The sequence below is a fragment of the Felis catus genome, chromosome D1 (genome assembly GCF_018350175.1).
Source record: "Felis catus isolate Fca126 chromosome D1, F.catus_Fca126_mat1.0, whole genome shotgun sequence".
In the NCBI taxonomy this organism is placed as follows: domain Eukaryota; kingdom Metazoa; phylum Chordata; class Mammalia; order Carnivora; family Felidae; genus Felis; species Felis catus.
The window spans coordinates 38,209,443-38,232,212 of NC_058377.1; the positions used below are offsets into that span (position 1 = coordinate 38,209,443).

Below are 22,770 nucleotides of genomic sequence, written 5' to 3' on the forward strand. Positions count from 1 at the left end.
CTGAAGTTGAATGAAAGAGAATGCGAAGTTCAAACACTCCATCAGTTCCCTTGAACTAAACGCCGGAGAGAGCGTGAGCCCCACTCAGAGACGCCTCTCCAGGTGAAGTACTTAGCTTTTGGCCAATAACAAATAGAATCAGGAGGGGCTTTAGTGGTTTGGTCCAATAGAAGTGAAGGGAAAAAAAAGACTGGAGGCAGAGAGTAAACCTCCGTCAACAGTTGTCCAATTGGATTGGGGAGTTCTCACTCAAACCTGCGACTGGCTGCTAGATACAGCTACTGAGGGCTTTGGGCGGGGCGAGTTTGAAGCGGATTTCGCGCGCTGATAGCGTCGGGCTGTCATTGGCCAGCAACTTCCTCCCTTTGTGGGAGCTCCCTGCGTACCCGGGGTTAGGGGTTGGGAGGAGCGACCGAGTGACGCAGTAGCCTTCCCAGCCAATCCGAGATGGGGAAGGGAGGCCGAGAAGGAAGCGGATCCGCTGCCGCGCAGCTAAACCGCATCGAAGTATCCTCTTCGTCTCCCTCCGCCGCTATAGGGGCCTAAGCGGGAGCGGCTGGGACGGCGTCACTGAGAGGGCTGGGGGCGGAAGTGGAGGCGGAGGGAGACAGTGTCGACCGCAGGGCCTTGGGCTCTCGCGCCGAGGCTCTGGTGGGCGCGAGGCAGGGGAGGGGGAGGAGGAGGAGCCCGCGGCCCGGGCGGCGGCGGCAGCGGCGGCGCCCGACTTCCCCGTAGGGCCCCGCCTCGGAGCGGGCTGCGGTGGAAGAGAGGAGGAGACTGAGGAGCAGGATGGCGGCCTCGGCCCTGTATGCCTGCACCAAGTGTACCCAGCGCTATCCGTTCGAGGAGCTCTCCCAGGGCCAGCAGCTCTGCAAGGTCCGTGGGCTCTGGGCGGCGGGCGGGCGGGGTTTCCTTGGTCGGAGCCCGAGGGAGCTGGGTGTCCGCTGCACTGCAGCCCGGCTCTTTTCGCCGGCGCCTTCGGAGCTTGGAGCTCTCGCCTCCTCAGCCGGGACCCCTTTATCCGAGGACGTGGGCATCAGATGGGAAAGGCCCCTGAGAGGAAGACCAAATTTTGCCCTCTTCCAAGGCGTCCCAGGAGGGGGCCGGGCCCCAACAACATTCAGGGGTCTCAGGGGTGGGGCTGAGTGAGGAGGCAGCCACCTGTCTATGCCGCAGAGACCCTGGGGTGGAGATGTTTTCATCTCGGTTTTCTGCTTGGTCTGTCCTCTCCTTCCACCGGGAGGCAGGGGACGGTTTTTGCACTTTCTTGCTAGGAACCTGAAGCCGCAAAGCTGATGGCATCCTTCTTCCCTGTCCAGGAAAGCGAAGCGACTGGTTTGGGGACAGAATGCTCTATGATTTGGAGCTCCTCCCATCCCATTAAAGCCGGGATGCTGTCTGTGAGCAACGGTGCAAAATATTAAGTAGTTTCACATTTAACCAACCCTTGAAATCGGCCCTGACAGCTTTCTTAATTTATTTGTAGCATTACCCCCACATGAAATAAAGACAAAGACACCTATGCCTTCCCTAAGGAAGTATGCTGTAATTGACCACTTACATGATAAATCACTCAATTGGGTCCGTTGGGGGACAGGTATTGTTGATGTTTTAGAGATGTTTAGGTTGTGTAATAATCTTCTACCAGAAAAGTGAAATTTGGGACTTTGAGATAGATACTAATATATTGTCTTATTACAGGAATGTCGGATTGCGCATCCTATTGTAAAATGTACTTACTGCAGATCAGAATTTCAACAAGAGAGGTTTGTATACCGAACAGTTTTTGATTGTTAAAGACAGCACTGTCTGTAAGGAACACTTGGGGGTTGTCGTCCCGTATTTGTATTAAAGTGTTCTTAAATAATGGTTTAGCTTCTTAAATTTTAAGCTGTAAACCGTTTATGTGTGGTGAGAGAGACCGTGTTGCCAAAAAATGGTCTTTTTGTCACCTAGACTTCAGTTTAGACATGAAGAGAGGGAGAATAAACGATTGCATGGAAAATGTGCAGCTTTGCTGTCAAAAAATGGAAACACAAACAGTTACTATGAAGCCTAAAAAAAAAGAAGGCAAAACATTAGTGATGACACGGACATGAGGAAAGGTCTATAATATTACCAACTACCTTCCAAGGGTGAAGTCCAGTAACGTGTTACCAGTAGAAGAACAGTACATACTTTTTAAGAGGGTGATTCCGGTTAAGGATCGGGGCACAAACAAGAGAGTAGCCTAAAGAGAAGGACAAATAATTTCTTCATGTGTGGATACTGGCATCATCCTAGTGGACAAGACCCTGAGGAAGGTTAGGTAGGCACGGGGATGTGATGCTGTCCCTAAATGGTGGCAAATGTGAAGATTTTGGAACTGGATAGAAAACACGAGGATTTTGGGGGGTTTTGTTTTCTATACCAAGAAATATATGATAAAAATGTATAAAGACATTTATCTAAAGTTAATGAATAAGGACTGAATTTGGATAATACACATCCCTAAAAAGATCTTTGGTCTATTTTAGAGTAAGTTTTAAGAACTAAAGCAAACAGTCAAATCCAAACTATATTTGCTTTAGTCCAGTGGTGTATTAATTACCTCAGCTATGTAAATTTGCTCATCTATATTCAATTCCTTTTCAGCAAAACTAATACAATATGTAAGAAGTGTGCTCAAAACGTGAAGCAATTTGGCACAGTAAGTATGTCTTACATTTTTATATTTTGTTATTGTTACTAGTCAACATTTTTCACAAAGACGGACCTTGTAAAAAATATGTATTGCTATGTCCTTAAACATTCAACACATTGAAATATTTCAGGAAAGAAGTTTTCTGTAGATAGTCTCATTGGAAGATGACAGCATTTAACAGTCATTTTATGGGCACGTGTATATTGAATTTGATCGTGAAATTTGTGATTTTATTCCATAAAGACTCAAACATAGCAAACAAACTTTTCGTTATGGAGAACCCACTTATCTAAAGTTTGCATAATCACACTTTTATCCTCTCTTCAGAACCTCTGACAGTTTTTATATAACAGCACAATTAGGCATTTATTCACAAAATCTTGACATTATTCTAGAAGAAATTTTGTTATGTGTGTATTACAGTCATTAGTATAGTAAAGTCATGGTTACCCAAAGTGCTGGCCTTAAGTTTCTGTAAAATCCTGAATTGTCTTTTGAGTATCAAAGAAAATCAAGGTATGTTTATCATAATTTAGGTTGAATATGGTTGTGCCAGTTCTTAAGTTGAAAGCTCACATATAATATATATTTTTTTCATCATCTTTACCTGTAGATGATGAAGTTGTTAAGTGTTTTTTTTAATAAATGAAAGAGTAATTAAGCTGACCAGGATATGAAATTAGTTCATTCTCCTAAATGCTGAATATAGGAAACTTTTATATCAGTATGTACGTTTATTTTCAGTCTTCGGGATCTTTGTCACATGTAGCTTTTATATTATATAATATACTATTCAGTCATAAATACATTTCCATGATCTTATGTAACTGTTTAATAGAGTTAAGAAAAAGTTGCATGACTCTAAAAATAAATGTTCATAAATAAATAGGAAACATGATAAATGTTGTTAAATATGAGAGGGCGACATACCTGACAAAATTTTTTTACTTGTTTCCTTAATTAGTCCCAGAAATATATTGTATAGTGGTCTATGTTTTACTGAGCAAATGTAGTAAAAGTGTGTATCTGTTTTTCAGCCTAAGCCTTGTCAATACTGTAACATAATTGCTGCATTTATTGGTACAAAGTGTCAGCGTTGTACAAATTCAGAAAAAAAATACGGACCACCTCAGACCTGTGAACAGTGCAAACAACAGTGTGCTTTTGATCGAAAGGAGGAAGGAAGAAGAAAGGTATTTATAGTATGATATCTTCTGAGAATTAACTAAAACACCACACAGGTGGGAAGTTATTGTGATGAATGCACTAATACCTGATGTGTCCTTTGGGTCCCTGAAAACAAGTAGTTAGATGGAAGAGTAGGGACAGTGCATTTTCTTCTTGTTGCATCACATACAATGTGTGTTGATTAGTTGAGATTACTGTATTTTGAAGCAATATTCTCTGATGGCTGTTCTGTACCATTTGGTCATCCAACGTCTTGTTCAGAATTACTAATTGCTTTTAAATCCTTTCAGCTACTTACCCTTTTGCTGGTTGCATGAAATTGCTGGTGTGAAAAAATACCTGATGGCACATTAACATGTGTAATTCGAAGTTAGTCTTGTGCCTTTTGATTCGGGGCTTAGTTTTCAACCATTGTTTGTTTTTCTCTACCTACAGTGACTTAAAAAGTATGTGTATGCTGTGGCATTCCTCTGCTGATCAGCATTCACACAGGCCTCCTGTTGTCTGTCAATTTCAGTTGATTTGGAGGATGACTGTCTCTTGGAGAAACAGGTTCCTCCACAGCAGTATTTGTACCCTAGTTGTAAGACATGTCCCTCCACCACTTACTGTGTGAACAAGTAGAAGGAAGAAAATTTTATTTCTACAGGTTTAGTCTTAATTTTGGAAAAAAGTCTCTTCCCTTCCCGCTTGACACATGTGCAGTTGATCCTCATTATTTGTGGTAGTTAGGTTCTATAAAGTTGCTGCAAACACTGAATTAACGAATATTGAACTATTGCTCCTAAGAGGGCAGTACAGGATTAGGTTCTTGCCTGTGGTCACAATGTTGTGATTAGTTGATCAATACTTAATCTTGTTTTGTGAATACTTCTCTTCAAAGATATCTTACTTGATATAAATTGTTGTTTGATTAAATGAAGTCATGGCAAACGCACTATATGCCTGAATGGAGTTTATCCAAGGTGTGTATTTTCTACATAAGGTACATCACAGCCTTCTTGTGCTAAAGAGCACTATACATCACTTCAACGCTGCACTTGGGGTTCATTGTAAGCAGTGGAATCATCAATAGAAAGCACAAATGCAGAAACCATGGCACTAGATAGACCATGCAAAGGACACTTGTTTATGGTATAAGAGCTGAAAGAAGGCAGCAGAGTGTCACCTTGTTAAACTTCAGCAGGGAACATTTGCTCTCCGGCTACAGAAATTTCTTGCTGCTGTGTGCATGTTCATGAATGATCCCCAAAGCACTGTAAGTTGATTTGGGGATTACAGATAAATTTTAGCAAGTAGGTTGTGAATTTGTAAATAGGAACCTGCGAATAATGAGAATCAACTATGTATGTCATTTACGCTCTCCTTGTTTCCAAAACTAACAGTTTTCACTGTGGTGGGAACTACTGTGTCATTTAGTAAATACACAGTGAATTAAGAATTCAGGCCAGTGCTTAGGTAAGATCTTTGAAGCACATTATCAATTTATGCTTTTTTCCTTGTAATAAGAAAAGTTTCTCCAAATTAAAAAACACTTCAAAACTAATGGAGGTCCATATATCATCCTCACCAATTTTATGATATGCCAAACAAGCGTTTTCTGAAGTTTCAGTGAAGTCTAATTTTATTTCCATTTTGCAGCAATCTCAGTGTGTGTGTGTAAGAGAGAACACGAGTGTGCGCACAGGAATTGAATAGTTTATCTTACCTGCTTTCACTTATACTCAGTTTAGAGATACCTTTAATACAAGTATTTTCTTTAAAAAGGTTGATGGAAAGTTACTATGCTGGCTCTGTACTTTATCATACAAGAGAGTTTTACAGAAGACAAAAGAACAGAGGAAGAGCCTGGGATCTTCACATTCAAACTCATCTTCTTCATCTCTTACTGAGAAAGACCAGCATCATTCAAAACATCACCACCACCATCATCACCATCACCATCGTCACAGCAGTAGCCATCACAAGTAAGTACTTTGAAGTCATGTTTTCTAAAATCCTCTTGGCATTTTAATGGCGTATATAAGTGTTTAACTTTTTGCAGACACTAGTTTCCATTGTACATAGTAAGCATCTTGAGTTTAGGGCTTTTTCCCTACTTTATTCAGTGTACAGGCATACCTTGTTTTATTATATTTTCCTTTGTTGTGTTTCATAGATACTGTTTTTTACTAATTGAGAGGTTGTGGTAACTCCTGTTGAGCAAGTCTATGGGCAGCCATTTTCCAACAGCTTTATCTCATGATCTGTGATCAGTGATTCATAACTTGCTGAAGACTCAGGTGGCATTACCATTTTTTTAGCAAGAATATTTTAGTTAAAGTATGTATATTATTTCAGATGTAATGCTATTGCACACTTTATAGACTATATAGTATGGTATAAACATTACTTATGTGCGACTGGGAAACAAAAAAATTTTATTTGACTTGCTTTATTGCAATATTCTTTTTATTGCATGGTCTAGAACTGAACCCACAGTATCTTTGAGGTAAGCCTGTATAAAATTATACACAGGAGTGTGTTTAGCTGTTTACCATAAAAATATAGGTAGGGCATTAAAGAATTATTATATAAAATTATGATCATTTGAAGTCAAAATACAAGTAAACCAGAGTTAGTTAATGCTTCATTGGTTTATGTTATCAAAGGCCTCAATATTCTTTTTTTGTTTAAATAATTGTTAGGATTTTACTTGTAAAAATGTTTACAGTTATAAATACAAATCACAGTCATATGGAGTTATGTTTATCAGTTATCATTAATTTGTAACTTGTTTTAATTAAACCAGTGACTAGGATACGTACGTTCAGTGTTTTTGCAGAACAAATTATAAGACTGTCATTTGTGATCATGATAGAAGCATTCTAAATCGTGAAGGTTCCAAAAGTGTATGAAAAATAATCTCTTAAACTAGTAGTACTTTGTTCTTTTTTAAAACACATAGGCAGGAATTCTATTTGAATATAAACTGATTTTTTTTAATTTTTTTAATGTTTTTATTTATTTTTGAGAGAGAGACAGAGCATGAGCAGGGGAGGGGCAGAGAGAGGGGGAGACATAGAATCTGAAGTGGGCTGCAGGCTCTGAGCTGTCAGCACAGAGCCCTACACGAAGCTTGAACTCACAGAGTGTGAGATCATGACCTGAGCTGAAGTCGGACGCTCAACCGACTGAGCCACCCAGGCGCCCCTAAACTGATTTTTAAAATGCCCTGGGAGGAAAAAGTTATATTGTAGTAATATGTATGTAGCATAAAGTTGTTTGAACTGTGGTTTTAGTCTTCATGGAAAAATCAAGAGTATTACAACATAAATTAAATACAAATCAAAATGGAAAAAACAGTGACATGATAACCAATTTTCGGAAGAATTTATTTTTCACCAGAATTCTCTGTGAGTCTTTAAAGGTCTAGATAGGTAAAACATAAATTCATTTATAGCAAATTGATGCCTACAACATTTAAGAATACGTGATATTTTTAGAATATAATATAGTTCTAATAGATTTGATCTTAAATTGTAAGCAAGCATTTATTACGAGGTTTTATTGAGGTAGTGATGTTCAGTCGCATTTTTTCCACTTGCCTTACCCTGTCATCGTGCTTTCTGGATGTCACAGTGGAGTGCATAGTGACTTCTAATCTGGCTATTCTGAAGAAATCTTACGGTGTTTCTGTCAGAATATCCCAGGGAACAAAATGAAAATCTTGTTTCTGCTCTTTTAAGAAAACATATGACAAAATAACTGTCATAATGATATATTCCTGAAACTCAACTGAAGCATCCCTTTCCTCTGTCCTTTATAAATTTTTCTTAGCATGTGATAGGACACACTGAAAGTATGTTTATAAAGATCATTCTGTGACAGTAACTTCATCTTTTGAAAGAATAACAGGTTTCAAAAGTAAAGGTAATAAGGATGGTATTGACCTTTAATTTTTTTTTTTTCCTTTTTATTGCTTAAGAAATAAAAATGCTGTTTTGTATTTGATGGACATAGACCATTTGATGAATAGGCAGTCAGTTTGTGAGATCCTATTTTAAGTTCACTAGATTGGAACAATTATGAGGAGCATACATATTGTAATATATAATAATGGGTGGGGGTAGAGGACAACAAAAACAGATCAGTCTGGATCCAGGAATGGCCATCTCAGAAAGCAAAGATGAGAATTCCAAGTGTTTTCCTTAAATCATTATTAATGTGATTATTCTCACGTTATTAATGTGATTGGAACACACCAACTGTTCCAGATCACTTGGAGATCTGGATAGTGCTATTCATGTGTGGTTATATGGTTTGCTAATGCTTATAATTAAATTTGTAAAAGAAATGGCAACTGAATTCCTCAGTAGGGTTGCCATTTATTGCCACAAATAAAGAGTAACTCAGGTTTATAGCATTACGGCATTATTTCTCCAACTTGGTATTTATCTTATGACTGATTCTAAAGAACATAGTCTCACTTTTTCTTTTTTTACTTTTGCTTTAAAAACGTCTACAGCTACAATAGTGGATTTTATACACACAAATGTATATACGTATTTGTATTTATTGTATATACGCAAGTAATGTATGAAGTGCTTTTATGTACATAAACTCATTTAAGTCTCATACACTTATAAGGTATATATCATACCATTTTTCAGGTGAGGGAACTAAGGCTCAGGAATTTTAAGTAACTGGCAAAATGTCACACAGCCCAGGTCTTCTCTAACACCTTACATTGTATAAATATGTGGCATCTGGTACATAGGAGATGCTCTATTCACAAATCAATGAACGAAGGGTTAGTGCAGGATTGGCTGATACACAAGTACAGGAGAAAAGCATGTAGGATTCATAGTGAATTATAAAGTGGTTATTAGTGTTATGGAATAATGGGAAAGAATTCATAATACAGCATTTAATTGTAAGTAAAAGTAAAATTCGTTTTTATTGTGAAACTTCTCAGTTTTTTTCAGCATGACTGTTCCAGAGTACTGACCAGAGAAAGATCTAGAGACTTTGGAAAGGGTTCTAAGGAAAACTAGGAAAGAAACAAATTAAGACATTTCTTGGTTCAAGTTGACACACTGTTCTGAGCAACAGGAGTTACTCCAAAGGAGAAATCTTCATACAGAATTATTAAGAAGGCCTTAACTTTAAAGATCAAATATTTTCTGTCTGAAGTAGTAAGGGCAGCCTAAGTATGATGACTGTCCTACTTTATAATTGTAGAACCTTATCCTGGTGAAGAGAATCTAATCCCTATGACTGTACCTTTGTTAAAGAATTTAAGATGGGTAGTACTTGCTTGATTAGAAGTTATCTCACTAGAATGTGATTTATTCAACATATATTATCTTAGTTTGAAAACTTAAGTATGTCTTCTCTGAATAAAAAAATTCTAAACCTGTGTAATTTGAGTCCATTGGGAAGAATGCTGTTAAGCATAGATGTATTAAATAAATGTTGTTGTTAGATGTCATTTATGTATTTTTCAGAATCAGCAATCTGAGTCCAGAACAAGAGCAGGGACTGTGGAAACAGAGGTAAATATGTTAACATATTTTCTGAAGTATTTTGAGACGTATTTTCTTTTTAACGTGACTTCCCTTTAACTTTGTTACTTATGTTTTTAAAAAATCAATGATGATCGGTAATATTTTAGAGGAAGAAGAATTATCAGGTGGTGCCTCTGCCCTTTTTACTCTAATTATTGTTATTAATGTTTGATTTCAGCCATAAATCCTCTGCAGCAATTCAGAATGAAACTCCAAAGAAAAAGCCCAAATTGGAATCTAAGCCATCTAACGGAGATAGGTAAAAATGAATTCCTTTAGCGCTGTGAAAATTCAAGTTAGTTGAACAGTTATGGTTGATTGCCAGCTATTACTAGGTAAAAGAATAGAAACATGTATCTTCTACATTGACTTTTTTGAGTCACCTAGAAGAGTAACCATAATCCGTTAAAAATTTTAACTTAATTTTGGCAATAAGCAAGTGGCACTGAACTGTTGTTCTATTTGGGGAATAAATTTGGGTTTTGAAAAAAGAAAAAAAAGGAAAACATCTGAATAGAACATTCTATTTATCTTAATTATTCTTCAGTGAAACACAAATCTAATGTGATATTTTAAATTGACCTGCTTGGAAAATGTATTTAAATTTAAAGTATTATGAGCGTGAGTTTGTTTTAGTTCATTAGCCAAAAGTTTGCTGATGTTACTGTACAAATTGGCTGCCTATTGCTTTACACTAGAAGTATTGACCCCCTAAAAGCTAATACTGAATTATATTTCTGCAGGTGTATGTAATGTGTGCCATTAGTAAGGTAATTTGCCAGTTGCATCCATTTCTGTCAGGTACATATTTTTTTGCATTAGCCTTAAGGATGTTTGTGGAATTGTCTAATTTATGCAATTTGAACACCTGCTAATTTTCCTTCTACTTCATTTAACTGTGTTTTACTTTTTTCTTTTTAGTAGCTCTATAAATCAGTCAGCAGATAGTGGGGGAACAGACAATTTTGTCCTTATAAGTCAACTGAAAGAAGAAGTGATGTCACTTAAACGTCTCTTACAGCAGAGAGACCAGACCATTTTAGAAAAAGATAAAAAGGTAAGGACATGGTTCATTGAAGCCTGGTAAGATTTACATCTTGACTTTTGCTGGGTAATTGCAAATTTTATTAGACTTCAATAACTTGGTAATGTTTATTGTGTATGATTCTTACGAGACACATTACAGAAGCCAAACTGGAACATAAGCCATCTAGTGAAGATAGGTAAAAATGGTCTTTCAGAATTTTAGTCGTAAGAATTAACTGAGGGCTAATTAGAATTGTAATATTTGAACATTAGTTTTTACTAAACCTGTAGTGTAGAAATAGGCCTGATGTCTTCATTTGGAAATGACACGTAAATGAAATATTATGTGAATTCTTATGATTTAAGAGGGTAGTTGAGTCTTTGACATACTAATCATGTATGTATTTCACTCCAGATCAAATAACTGGTGAAAAGTAGTCCAAAGAGAATTTCCTGTGTGGTAGTCAGTGATTAGAGTTAGGTGTCTAAGATCATTTTATAGGAAGTAAATGTATTTATTAGGACTTTGCTTATCAGTTAGATTAAGAATATCAAATATATTGTCAGGTTAGTGAAAAGTTCTAACACTTTTTTTGTGTGAACTTGAACAGAATGGTTTCACATCTTTGGTGCTCAGTTTTTTTTTTTTTTTTCATTTTAAAAATGGGAATATTGATACCATCTCATGAGATAGTTGTTACATGAAAGTATGAAGTACTAACAGCTCCTGCCACATGTTGAGTGTTCATAGCTGCTGTTATTGATGCTGGGTCATCTTTGAGGGCAGAACCTATTTTTGTGCTTGTTTATACTCTTAGACTATCTAGTTTGACTTACTTCAAACATCTTATGCAATAGGAAAACATTAAACGTATTCCTTTTAAAATTGTGAACAAGACACGATTATAAATATGTGTATGAATTATCGGTCTCTGAGTATCCATAGTGTTGCTTGAATCTGAACTTTTTCCTTTGGCATTTCACAACTTTTGTGTTACAGTTTTCCTATGCTGTGATGGTTAGTAGTTTTAAGTTTATCTTAATACATTTGGACCTTACTTTAAGCAAATTCAGTATATGAAATTTAGAATTGATGTAAGATTAAAAATAGGATAGTAATGATTGTCATATTTTTTATGGTTCTTTTAATTAGCAAAATTTTTTGAATTACTGAGCTTTTATGGAAATTTATGCACAAAATCTTAGAGACATTGCTATTACATAAAGATTTATCTGTATTAATCTAGGTAAAAGTTGAATGAAACAGTAAGTTGACTATAAAACATTCCAAATGAATTGTGGAATTTTGACTGTTTGAAATTTTTTTTCCATAGCATGACTCTTGTATGTAAGTGCAGTTTGTTGGAAGTTTTCTGCTTTTGTTAGCATTCCTTTTTTTACAAAAACACTAACAGGAAAGGAAATAATAGTGTCCTAAGAAACATAATAATTCTTAGCCTAAAATAACTACATATTTGCTATTTTTTCTTATGATGTAAATATAAGATAACCAAGGCGTTTTCTTGAGTTTATTTCACTTTATTCAGTGACTTCTAGAGCTAGCCATGTACTAGATCATGAGGATTCAAAGATGAATAAATAAATAAGACCTGATTCTTATCTTCCAGAAATTCATAATCTGAAGGCAACACACAGTGGAGTGACAAGAATAATTATCTTAGCTGATCTGATGTGAATTGACATTTCAGAACAGGAATTCCTTTGTTAATGTAGAAAACAGAGAGAGAATTCAGTTATTCTTTGAATTTGGCAAAAGCAAGGGCTTTTATTCAGACAATAAGAATATAATACACCATGATTCCTTTCTCTTTTTGCTGTTATACATCTTTGAGGTTACTGGCTAATTACAAAACAGAAGTGCAAACCTTTAAAGCTCATGTAATGAAAACCATTTGAAAATAACCAGAAGTTTTCTTCTCCATGGTTCTGATAATGAAATGATAAAATATGGACTTATTTTTTTAGTTTGAGCTCATAAATATCTTGTATTTTTATGTATGCCACTGATACTTAAGAAAAGAATGTAGCTTTCTCAAACCACTGACTTTTTTCTTGAATTTGTCTAATTTAGCCAAAATTTTAAAGTAACTCCCTTTTCTTTCTCATTCCGTGTTAGCTGTATTTCTGTGCTTTGTTCTTAAATTTACTTCAAGTCTTAGGTGGTATTAGATACATAATTCTGGACATAAATTTTAAAGTAAAAGCAGTATAGCTTATGGTTGATAGAACCATTCCTCTTTGTACTTCACCCAGTGTGAAACCTTCTTTTTTGTTCATGAAAGAATATTTTAACCTGAAACCACTTTCAGCATTTAGTTTGCTTATGTATAATATTGAAGTATGTTGTAATTGAAGCATTTTTCCCCGGTATTGGCCATTAAACTTTTTAGTTGGCATAGTAGGTGCCAAACTCTATGTCCAGTGAAACCATCTTTAAATTGAAACAAAAGAGGCATCTTCTCAAAAGGTTTACTGACAGTTTGGTATTATCTTACCATTAAAATACACTGTAGTAGCTTTCATTTCACAAAACAAATTCTAAATAGGTTATAAGACTCAGCAAACTGCTAACATTTTCCACTTCTGTAATGAATTGTGATTTTATAATGAAGTATGTTGAAAATGTGTTTGTGCATGTATATATATTACACTTTCCTACACACATATTTATGTATATATGCTTGTTTATCTCTCAGCTAACCGAACTAAAGGCGGACTTTCAGTATCAAGAGTCAAATTTGAGAACAAAGATGAACAGTATGGAAAAAGCTCACAAAGAAACTGTGGAACAACTTCAGGTAAATAACATTTATGTAAACTGTTAGGCAAGGAGGGCTAACCTTGCTTATAATTAATAGTGTATTATCTTGGACTGGTATTGGTGTCCCTATTTTAGGTGTATTTGGTGCTTTTTCAACTTTAATCTTGGTTTTATAATACTTCTTAATCCTGCTCCCCTTAAGTTGCTTGAAATCACTTGATAGGGGATTCAGTCTGTTAATTCTGAAAACTTCTGTCTAAACTTGATACAGGGTTTTCAGAGGAGGATACCGATGGAGTATGTTCAATTGATCATTGGGTGAAAGCGAAAAATTAAAAATTGGATTCATGAAACTAAGGTGAAAATAAGGTCTTTAGTACGTTTTTATAAGCATTCTTCCCGTTTCCTCCCAGATAATGGGAGGTGGGCGTACAAAACCAATTCTTAGGGACCTCAAGTGGAGGAAATTTATGCCACGTGCAGTGATGAAAGGCAAAAGAGTGCACTTTAACCTTCATGCTGTGATGTTCAAGGTGTTCAGTAGGATTCTGCTGTGTGCCGCAGTGGGCAGCTTCTAGTGATCTAGGCCAAGGCCAGCCTCAAGATAAGCATACTCAGGAGGATTTCAGTGTATGTACAACTGAATGGTGAAGCCACGGGTCCCGATAGTGACAAAGACGGCAGTATCTGGTATCCGGCATGCAGAGATGGAGAGCATCCAGCAGGGACACGGATTATTCCCTTATTTAAGCCTTTTTGCACCTAGGTTTCGTAAATTTAGAAATCAGACCACACTAAATTAATTACATGTTCTGTTGATATATAGATTCTGACGTTTTTAGAATTAATCTTTGGGTAACAGGGTTTTTAAAGTTCAGTAGTTTTAAGTCATAAAAGCATAGAGGATGCGTGCCAGCTCATAGACTGCACATGGAAAAGTGCAGCTTCAGAAGGAAAGGATTAATACTGCCCTGGGTTTTTAATCATTGTAGCATTAGGGTAAATGTGCTGTTCCTACCTTTTGGGTTGTAATTCCTCATGCTTTGAAGGTAGCTTAAATTGAATAAAATTGTGAAGTGCATCTAGGAACCTGCTGAAATTTGAGTGATAGCCCTAGTCTTAATGCTTACATTAATGATCTTACAAAGAGTTTTAAAGGGAAACCTTGTGTGGAACCTAGCACATAGTAGGCACTCAAATAATTTGTTGAATGAGTGTTGATTTATGGAAATGTCCATCTGCCCTCTGTCCTGAGAAATTACCCATATGATTAGGGTTCTTGTACATTATCATCCACCAGCAAATATTTGCTTTATGGTATTCTTATTTTTCTCATTCAGTTATTGATACTGAATGATTACCTGGCAACAGAAGCTGTTGATAAATGATAAAATGATAAAACTTAGTACTTCTCAGTGTTCAAAATAGCAATTTGTTGTTTTATTTTCCTGCTGTAAGCACAGAGGACCTTCTTTTTGACATCTTAGTCTGATTGGTATCTTAAGCCTAACTTTTCTTGGTGTGTTGCTGAGGTTTATATAGTAGAAGAGTGACTGATGTTTATATAGAAGCATGACGTTTCTAACATGATTTTACATAGGCTGTCTTATTTGCTCTTTAGAGTAACTTTGAGTTCCCATTTTACAGATGAAATGGTGGTCATTTAATTAATCAGAACTGACGTAGAAACGTACATCTTCTGATTCAGATTAAGCTGTACTTTCTCCTGTGTTCCCACCAACTCGGGTCACTCAGGTTTCTGTTTAATCCTTGTTATCAGACCACTTCCCTATATCTTTTGTGTTACTGCTGGAGACATTCTGTTACAGTTGTGTGCCCTCTTTTAACTGTACTCCCTTCAACCATGTACGAGTAGGATTTTCTGCCTAGGTGTGTAAATATAGTTAACTATTTTTCTTATCTTTTTGTGATAAAATACTGCACCTGTAGCAGAAGACTTACTTTGTTTTAATAATTCTCAAAACATTTTTAACTATCAAACCTGGGAAATAAATCAGTGAGCATTACAAGGCAAAATTATGCAAAATACCAAAATAAACAACCTAAGTTGTCTAAAAAGACTACCAAATAAAAAATTCTACCTTTTGTTGAGGAGCTAAGTTAATAAAGGGAGAAAGGGAACAAGCTTTGAGTGCCTACTATGTATCAGCCTCTGTGTTAGGCTCGGTGTTTTATATATTTGGTTAGTTATTTCAACTCCTCTTGGGGTGGTGACATTTCTGTTTTACATATGAGAAAATAGACTGCGAGTTTTTGTAACAAAATCTGTATGATTTCAGATAGTCTTTCCTTTAGGCCAGTGTTTCTAAACATTTTTAGCTTAACTTGTTAAGAGTCTTAAATGATCTTTTGCAGGGTGCATAATAAAGAAATAACATTAGGATAAAAATTTTAAATGCATACATATTTAAGTGTTGCATTATAAAATGTTTTAATGTACCTAAATTAGAATAATACACATTTGGGCTTGTCTCCATTTAACAACTGATGCACTATTTATTTTTCTTGAAGGCTTTTTTCTTGCATAACTTATCAGCAACTAAGTTTATTAGTGATGTGATTAGGAGACTGAATATATAAAGGCAAAGTGAAAATTAGCTGCTAAAAAATTAAAAGGAAGAACTGCTTTCAACACTTAATGTTCTTGTGTTTCATACTTAGAATATGAAAATTATGAACTCTTTAATTTTTGTGTTTGCTTCTAATTGATGACTGAGGAAAGATAATTCAAATATTAACTTTTTAATGATTTGGTATGTCAATGTAAAAGGCTTTGCATAAACAAAACTTAGATCTGATGGCAATCTCTTTGAGGCAAATCTGCAAACAATTTTTTTTATGTCCTTCACTAATCTGTATTTTAAATTTTCTGTTAAGATTTCTATTTTTAGCAAGAGTCTATTATAATTATAAGTTACATAACATGTAGCTAACAATAAAAAGAAAACAATTTGAAACTAATAACAGTGGCTAAGACTGGTCAGCCGAGTAATTAACCAGTTGATCATTGGTATACTCACTTGACTTACCACTAACTACCATTATTTGTCTTCTGAGTTTCTCAAACTGTTTAATTTTAAAGAAAAAACAAAAATCCTTTTAAATTCTTTACGATTTTCTAGATTTCATATTGAAATTGAATTTGAAATTGAAACTCTTAATTACCATCTTATTTAACAACTGTTAGAGAAATGTTGTATATGCAGTTGAACACAAAAATGATTAGATGCGCAAATACGAGATGGTTCTATGAATATTTGCATTTAGGAGGTAATAGGTATTAATTGGGGAGAGTTTGGTTGAAGAAAAGTGGGGGAGTGGAGGTACAAAGCTTGGAAAAGGTGTATGTTTCATGAAACTGGTTTAAGATGGGACACAGAGAAGGGGGCAGGGTGTTCTCTTGCCCTACAGAGGCCAAATTAGAGAAGATGAAGCACCGAGGTTAAAAAGCATATCTAGGTAATAAAAAATCTTGAGATTTGTGAAGGAAAATAAATGGTATTCCTCCCTAAACCAGAGAAAAAAATTTGTTCTTAGGGCAGTGCTCAGACTCTAGTCCACTGTCAACACTCTCCACGCTTGGGCTGAAAAACTCCAAAGGTATTTGATTGTGAATGTATTTGTAAATATGGAGGGCCCTTATTACCTGTGCTTCCACAGTTAAGAGAGGCAAAGGCAGTCAATGTGAAAATACTCACTTGAAGGTCGTCCCTCCTTACACATTCCTCCTCACTAAACACTGGTGATTGTCATAGTGCATTGTTTCAAGGACAGTGTCTTTGTCAGTGGTCCGTAGAACGTTTGCATGATGTGCACAAACAGTTCAGATTGAGGGCAAAGTGAAATTTTGAATCTTTGAAAAAAAAGTTTCAACCTTTCACAAATCTGAAAACAGTGATGGTGTGTAAATGTTCAAATTACATCAAAACCAGTACCAAATGACTGTTACGGCAATTAAAGGAACACAAGATCAGACAGGGTGCTTCAAAAAAAATTGTTTGAAGAACATTAGGTTGAGAAAATTGGCAAAGTGATAAAGAGTGAATGTTTTTGCAAAAAGGACCTCTTATGCTTATTCTATAAATAGGTAAATATATGAAAGATTTTGTACAGTTTTTGGGCAGTATTCCTCCCAAATCATCACTTGAGTCATTATGAAATTTATTTTCATTGTTTTCATTTTACATCTTTAAGATAAAGAACTAAATATGTTTTCCTTATTTAAAATTTGGCCCTCTTTTAAATGGATTCACTCTGAGTTGCCTTTTTTCTAACTGATTGTATCTTTGACATTTACATTGACATTTTACAAAGGGGGGTGATAAACCAATCTAAAATTTTCCTTCTCCATATCCAACATTAAAGAGATGAACCTAAATATACTAATTCTTTCATTTATTTTAAGTGCTTCAATGAAATCTTGTTCTATAAGTGAAAAGAACAGCATTAAATCAGTAGTATTCTTCAGTGTGACTTAATATTTCAAGCATTTTTCATCTTAAATGTTTTTGTCTCCCACAGGCCAAAAACAGAGAACTACTCAAACAGGTCGCAGCATTGTCAAAGGGTAAAAAGTTTGACAAAAGTGGAAGCGTACTAACATCCCCTTGAGAAAGTAGTTTTTCATGTAGTGTTTCTGCTGAAAATGTACATTTGAAAAAAATTCTGTGAAGCCCTTAAATTCTGTGTAGTGGAGAAATATTTTTGCACACCAAATGAATTGGCGTGTTTCCTATTCACTTTTGTAACTGATACACAGCATTTTTTAAGTTGTAAAACGTTCAAATAAAACTTCAACTGGTTTGAAGTTACTTTTTAATTATTTGATATCCAGGAACTTTTTTGCCAGCAATAGTATTAAACACTTGTAAAGGAGTGCATGAGTAGTGCTCTTTATAAAATGCAACAGGCAATAATAGATTACGGTTTTCAGAAGTCAGAGCAGCAGGGTTTGGGTTGGTTTTGTTTTGTGTTTTACACTATACTAATTTCAGATAAAAGGTTTTCAATTTAGAAATACAAAAACTTTTAAACAAGGAAAATGGTGAACACTGGTTTTTTGGTAATTGTGTTTTTACTTTGCATCAACATGAACTTAGGAGAAAATCATGGTGCTTTTATTAAATGAACTTCAGAATATATGTAAATATGTTTTTAAAAGTTACATCATTAACATTAGTTAGTAAACTGGTATTTTCATTATTCGTATAGGAATTAATGTTTATTGTACAGTATCCAAGGTAAAATGTGTTCTGTTTTGTACAAACTACTGTAGATTTTTACTTACAAGTGCCTTTTTGCCACCTAATGTTTTTATTTATAGGAATGCCGATCTTTTGTACATACGGTTTGTTTTAAAATCATGTTTAATAAATGTTTGTATATAAATGCATATGTACAGAAGCCTATTTCAAAAGGAAATCAAAGTTGTTAGTAAAATGTTTGAGTTTGCATTAAGAACTGATAATGCATATAGACTCTAGATGATTTTGTGGTTTGTGTGTGATATGAAAAGCTGTTGGTCACTGAATTCATTGAATTATGTAAAAATACTTCCCCAAAGATTTAATTTTAAATCGTTTCTGATAGAGTAATTTTATTTTTTATGTCCTATGGCTTCATGTTCATATTTTGTGAGTTACATATTTTGCTTTCTTTTTGTTTTATAAAAGTTTTTTAAAAATTTATAATTTTTCTGCAGTGGTCCATATATCTGCTTTCCCTATAATATGTGGTTATCTAAGTTAATATTTATGTACACCGTACTTGATTTGTAAGTTTAAAGCAAATCTGGAAAAATTTAAATAACTTAAATCAATCCATGATTATCTTTGAATAAATTGGAATCTACTGTAAGATACAGGCACTATTTATAAAAAAATTATATCAGAGTCTTTAAAATTGTCTATTAAAGGTTAAGGTAGGTTGGGATAGGTTATGTAAAGTTATTGACTAATTATTTTCTGATCCGGTGGTTTCCAGTCTTTAATGGAATTGATCTCCTCCTTAATAAATGCCAGTTCAGATGTTTAGTTCAATTTTAAAGCATCAGGCATTGCTAGATATACTGTATAGAGTGGAAGAGAGTGCCTTCTCTTAGGAATTTATGGGCAAGGCTAAATTTGTTTTAATTAAACTGTTATTAAATTTATTAGTTTTAAGTTGTTTTTAAACAAACAATGATTATGAATGTCACATCAAAGATCATCTTTCCTCAGAACACAGGATGATTATAATTGTTTTTAAGATAACTGGTGTTTTAGGAGATTATTCCTATAGCTTGTCATTATACATTGATACCAGATAATTCTTTGTCCAATTTGAAAACATGTAATCTAGGGTAATTTTGAAGTAATAGCAAAAAGATTGAATCAGTCGGACTTGGAAAAATTAAATCAGTTTATTTTTATGAGCTCTTCATGCAATAATCTTCCTAAATTTAGTACTCTCAACAATGGTAGGTAATGCCTTCTTAACACAGATTTTAATGTTTGCAGGATTTGCTAAATTCGTAAGATACTCATTACCTTTCTTTAAAATTTATAATGTTTTATATTCTGGTTTCATAGCCATTTATCAGTCCACAGAGGTCATTATGATTTTAAAAATAAATTATGTAATAGTTCTTATAACTTGTTGGAGCTGCTACTAAAAAACAAGGTGCCCCTTTCCCCTTTTTTTACAAAACAGATTAAAAATTGAAAATCAGTCTAAATGATTAAGCTTTGTAAATTCCAAGGCTAAAGCCTTTTAGGGGCTTCACAGTATTTAGTCCTAATTAAATACCATCTCTCTATTCCATGACCGTATTTTATAACTTAATTTTTTTTGCAATTGTATAAACTAGTAATTGAGTCCCAGTCCTGGATCTGTAGTGTATTGACATAATGAGCTGATACTCTTTAAATGTGGACCTGTAAGGAGATACTATGGTGTGCCGTATTGTGCTTTTTAGCCCGTTTTCCGCAATTAATTAGCATTTACCAGTGAGGGTCGTTTTGGCCCAAGTTATTTATGTATTAATAGCCTGTGAATATTGCAGTCCTTTTTAGATTGTATTGGTCTCAAGATGCATTCTGCGGTGAACCTGGTAAGCTGTTCACATGTATAGACTATTGAAATACTGTACTTGTACACATCTGACTGTTGACATTTTGTACTTTTTTCTAAATCCAATATTTCACAATAAAAACTTGTCAAAAAAGTTTTGTGTTAGTTTCCTATTGCTTCTGTAATAAAATACCATAAACTTAGTGGCTTAAAATAGGAAAGATGGATTCTCTTTCACAGTTCTGGATGGCCAGAAGTCCAAAATCAGTCTCACTGGGCTGATGTCAGAGTGTTGGCAGGACGGTTCCTTCTGGAGGCTCAAGGGGATAACCTGTTTTCATGCCTTTTCCAGCTTCTGGGAACTGTGTTCTTTGCATTCCTTGGCTCTTTGCCCCTTCCTCCATCTGCAAAGCCAAAAAGTGTAGCATCTTCAAGTCCCTCTACCTCTGTCATTATGTCTTTTCAGTCGTGCTCTCTCCCTTTGCTGTCTCTTATTATCCCTCTCAAGGACATCATTGAGTCCATCTGGATGATCAGGAGTCTTCCTATCTCAAATCCTTAGTCATTTCTGCACTCCTTATTGTCACATAAGGTAACATATTCACAGAGGTTAGAACATGGGCATCTTAGAGGACCATTACTGAGCCTACCTGTAAGCTTCATCTACATTTTCCCAGAATGAGGCTTTACAACAGCGGATTTGAGAGAACTGGCTGAGGCAAACATTTAGTTTTGCTACATGTTCAGTAAGACTGCTTGCAGGTAACTGTTACTGAGATACTGGGATATTTTCAAGGTAACAATACAGCAAATAAAGCCATAGGCAGTTACAGTTTTGCAAACTTTGGAACATGACTAAAACCAGGCAATGTTGTTTGATAGAATTGAGTTAAGGATCTGATTCTTTATAGTCCAGTTGGGGAGACCATAAACATGAAAAAATATCTGGAACTTAACCTTGGTATTATAAAGTGTAATAAGAAGCTAATAGCTTTAGCAAGGGCAATGTAAGAATTGTGGTTAAGGTTGGCCTAAGTCACTGCTTTCTCAAACTTGAGCATGTATCAGTCACAGGGAGGGATGGGGGGGGAGGGGGGGTTTGTGAAGCACGTGTTGCCGGGCCTCTGCCCCAATTTCTTGAGTCCATAAATCTGGGATCGGCCCCGAGAATTTGCACTTCTAAGCTCCCAGGTAATGCTGATGTTTCCGGCTTAATGCCCACACTCTGAAAACAAGTGGTATATAAAACAAAGCACGAAAAGTTTTCAGGGATAACGAGTAGAGGAAATTTTGAAAAGAATTGGGGAATGAACTTGGAAAAATTACTTGGAACTACATTTTCAAGGCAGTTTGGGTAGTCTCTACTAGAGTTGGAAAGGAAGTGATGTAAGACCAGATAATTTAATGCTTTGAAAAGACTGTAGGTATCATTTTCTCCAACTGCTTTATTTTATAGCCAGGGAAGTGGAGCAGGAAGTGGTAAATGACTTGAGTACTGACTTTTATGAATGCCTTGCCATTTTCCAAAAAAGAATTTGAGGTAGCTTGGCTTAAGTGACTTGTACCTAGACAGTTTGCCACACAACTGAAAACCAGTATTACAGAGATACGTGTATAGTTGTCCTGTGAGACATAGCTAAGAGGTTATCCATTGGATGAACATCATCCATTGGATGTCAGATGGAGAAGACAAGCTTATGGGCAGAGAAAAGTCTCAATTCTAAGCAATGTCTCAGCATGTAAGGTGCAGAATTTGTTTTTTAATTGACAAGAGGATAGTAGATGACAAGCCCAGTGTTTTTTTCTCTCCTGTTTGATTCTGGTATAACTGTGTTGGAATTTTTGTGCTAGTCACTACTTTTCAAGAAAAAAATACACGCTGAGAAGTTACATGATTAGAGGGTTGAGAACTGTATTTTGACTATAATAATTGACTTGTTTCTAAAATAAAGACCAACAACCCTATAGAAACTGAGCCAGAGAAATGAGTAGACTATTCAAAGGGAAACTGCAAATGCTTTTTAACCATGTGAAAAGATGACCTTATTCATAAGAAAAAAAAATCAAAAATAAAATTAAAAGTTTGTGGAGTTAACCATTTCTCACCTATAGGTTTGCAATATTCCAAACCTGACAACATACTTTGTTAACAAAATTGTAGGGAAACACACTCTCCGACATTCCTGACGGTCATTGCAAAATAGTCCTATGGAGTTTTAAGAGCTGGCAGCATTACATATATAGTTATGCTTTGACCTAGCAATCCAATTTCTAGGAATCTATCCCAAACACAGTCTTACAAAAGTGAAGAGGCATATGTGCAACTCAGTTATTTGCAGTAGCAGTAACAGAAAACAATTGAAATTAAGGGATTGCTTAAAAAGAAAAAAAAAACTGTATATCCATATAACGGAATCTATGTAACTGTGAAATTTACTCAGCTACTACTCAGTAGGTTAAGTGAGAAAGGC

At 35.4% G+C, this 22,770-nt stretch overlaps 1 protein-coding gene across 4 annotated transcripts; it reads left to right on the forward strand.

Annotated features, from left to right (window-relative positions):
* The first annotated feature begins 183 nt into the window (after positions 1 to 183).
* On the forward strand, positions 184 to 18,939 carry FAM76B (family with sequence similarity 76 member B). Of its 4 annotated transcripts, none has more exons than XM_011286513.4 (10): positions 184 to 876; positions 1,702 to 1,766; positions 2,635 to 2,689; positions 3,721 to 3,876; positions 5,639 to 5,838; positions 9,361 to 9,408; positions 9,599 to 9,679; positions 10,345 to 10,477; positions 13,164 to 13,265; positions 17,771 to 18,939. In XM_011286513.4, the coding sequence occupies exons 1-10, from the start codon at positions 790 to 792 to the stop codon at positions 17,858 to 17,860; spliced, it is 1,017 nt and encodes a 338-aa protein (XP_011284815.1). In that variant the 5' UTR covers positions 184 to 789; the 3' UTR covers positions 17,861 to 18,939. The 4 variants fall into 4 exon arrangements, with proteins under 4 accessions (XP_011284815.1, XP_011284813.1, XP_019667162.1 ...); XM_011286511.4 differs by having other exon boundaries at positions 189 to 876; positions 10,342 to 10,477; XM_019811603.3 differs by lacking the exon at positions 184 to 876 and adding an exon at positions 905 to 1,400.
* Positions 18,940 to 22,770: the final 3,831 nt, after the last annotated feature.

What these genes read in the sequence shown, in the direction of transcription:
- FAM76B (XM_019811602.3), top strand. Translation starts at nt 1,296, where the DNA reads ATGGCATCCTTCTTCCCTGTCCAGGAAAGCGAAGCGACTGGTTTGGGG. An exon ending in CACAGCAGTAGCCATCACAA is followed by an intron (nt 5,839 to 9,360) that starts GTAAGTACTTTG and finishes TGTATTTTTCAG; the next exon opens with AATCAGCAATCTGAGTCCAG. An exon ending in AAGCCATCTAACGGAGATAG is followed by an intron (nt 9,680 to 10,341) that starts GTAAAAATGAAT and finishes TTTTCTTTTTAG; the next exon opens with TAGCTCTATAAATCAGTCAG.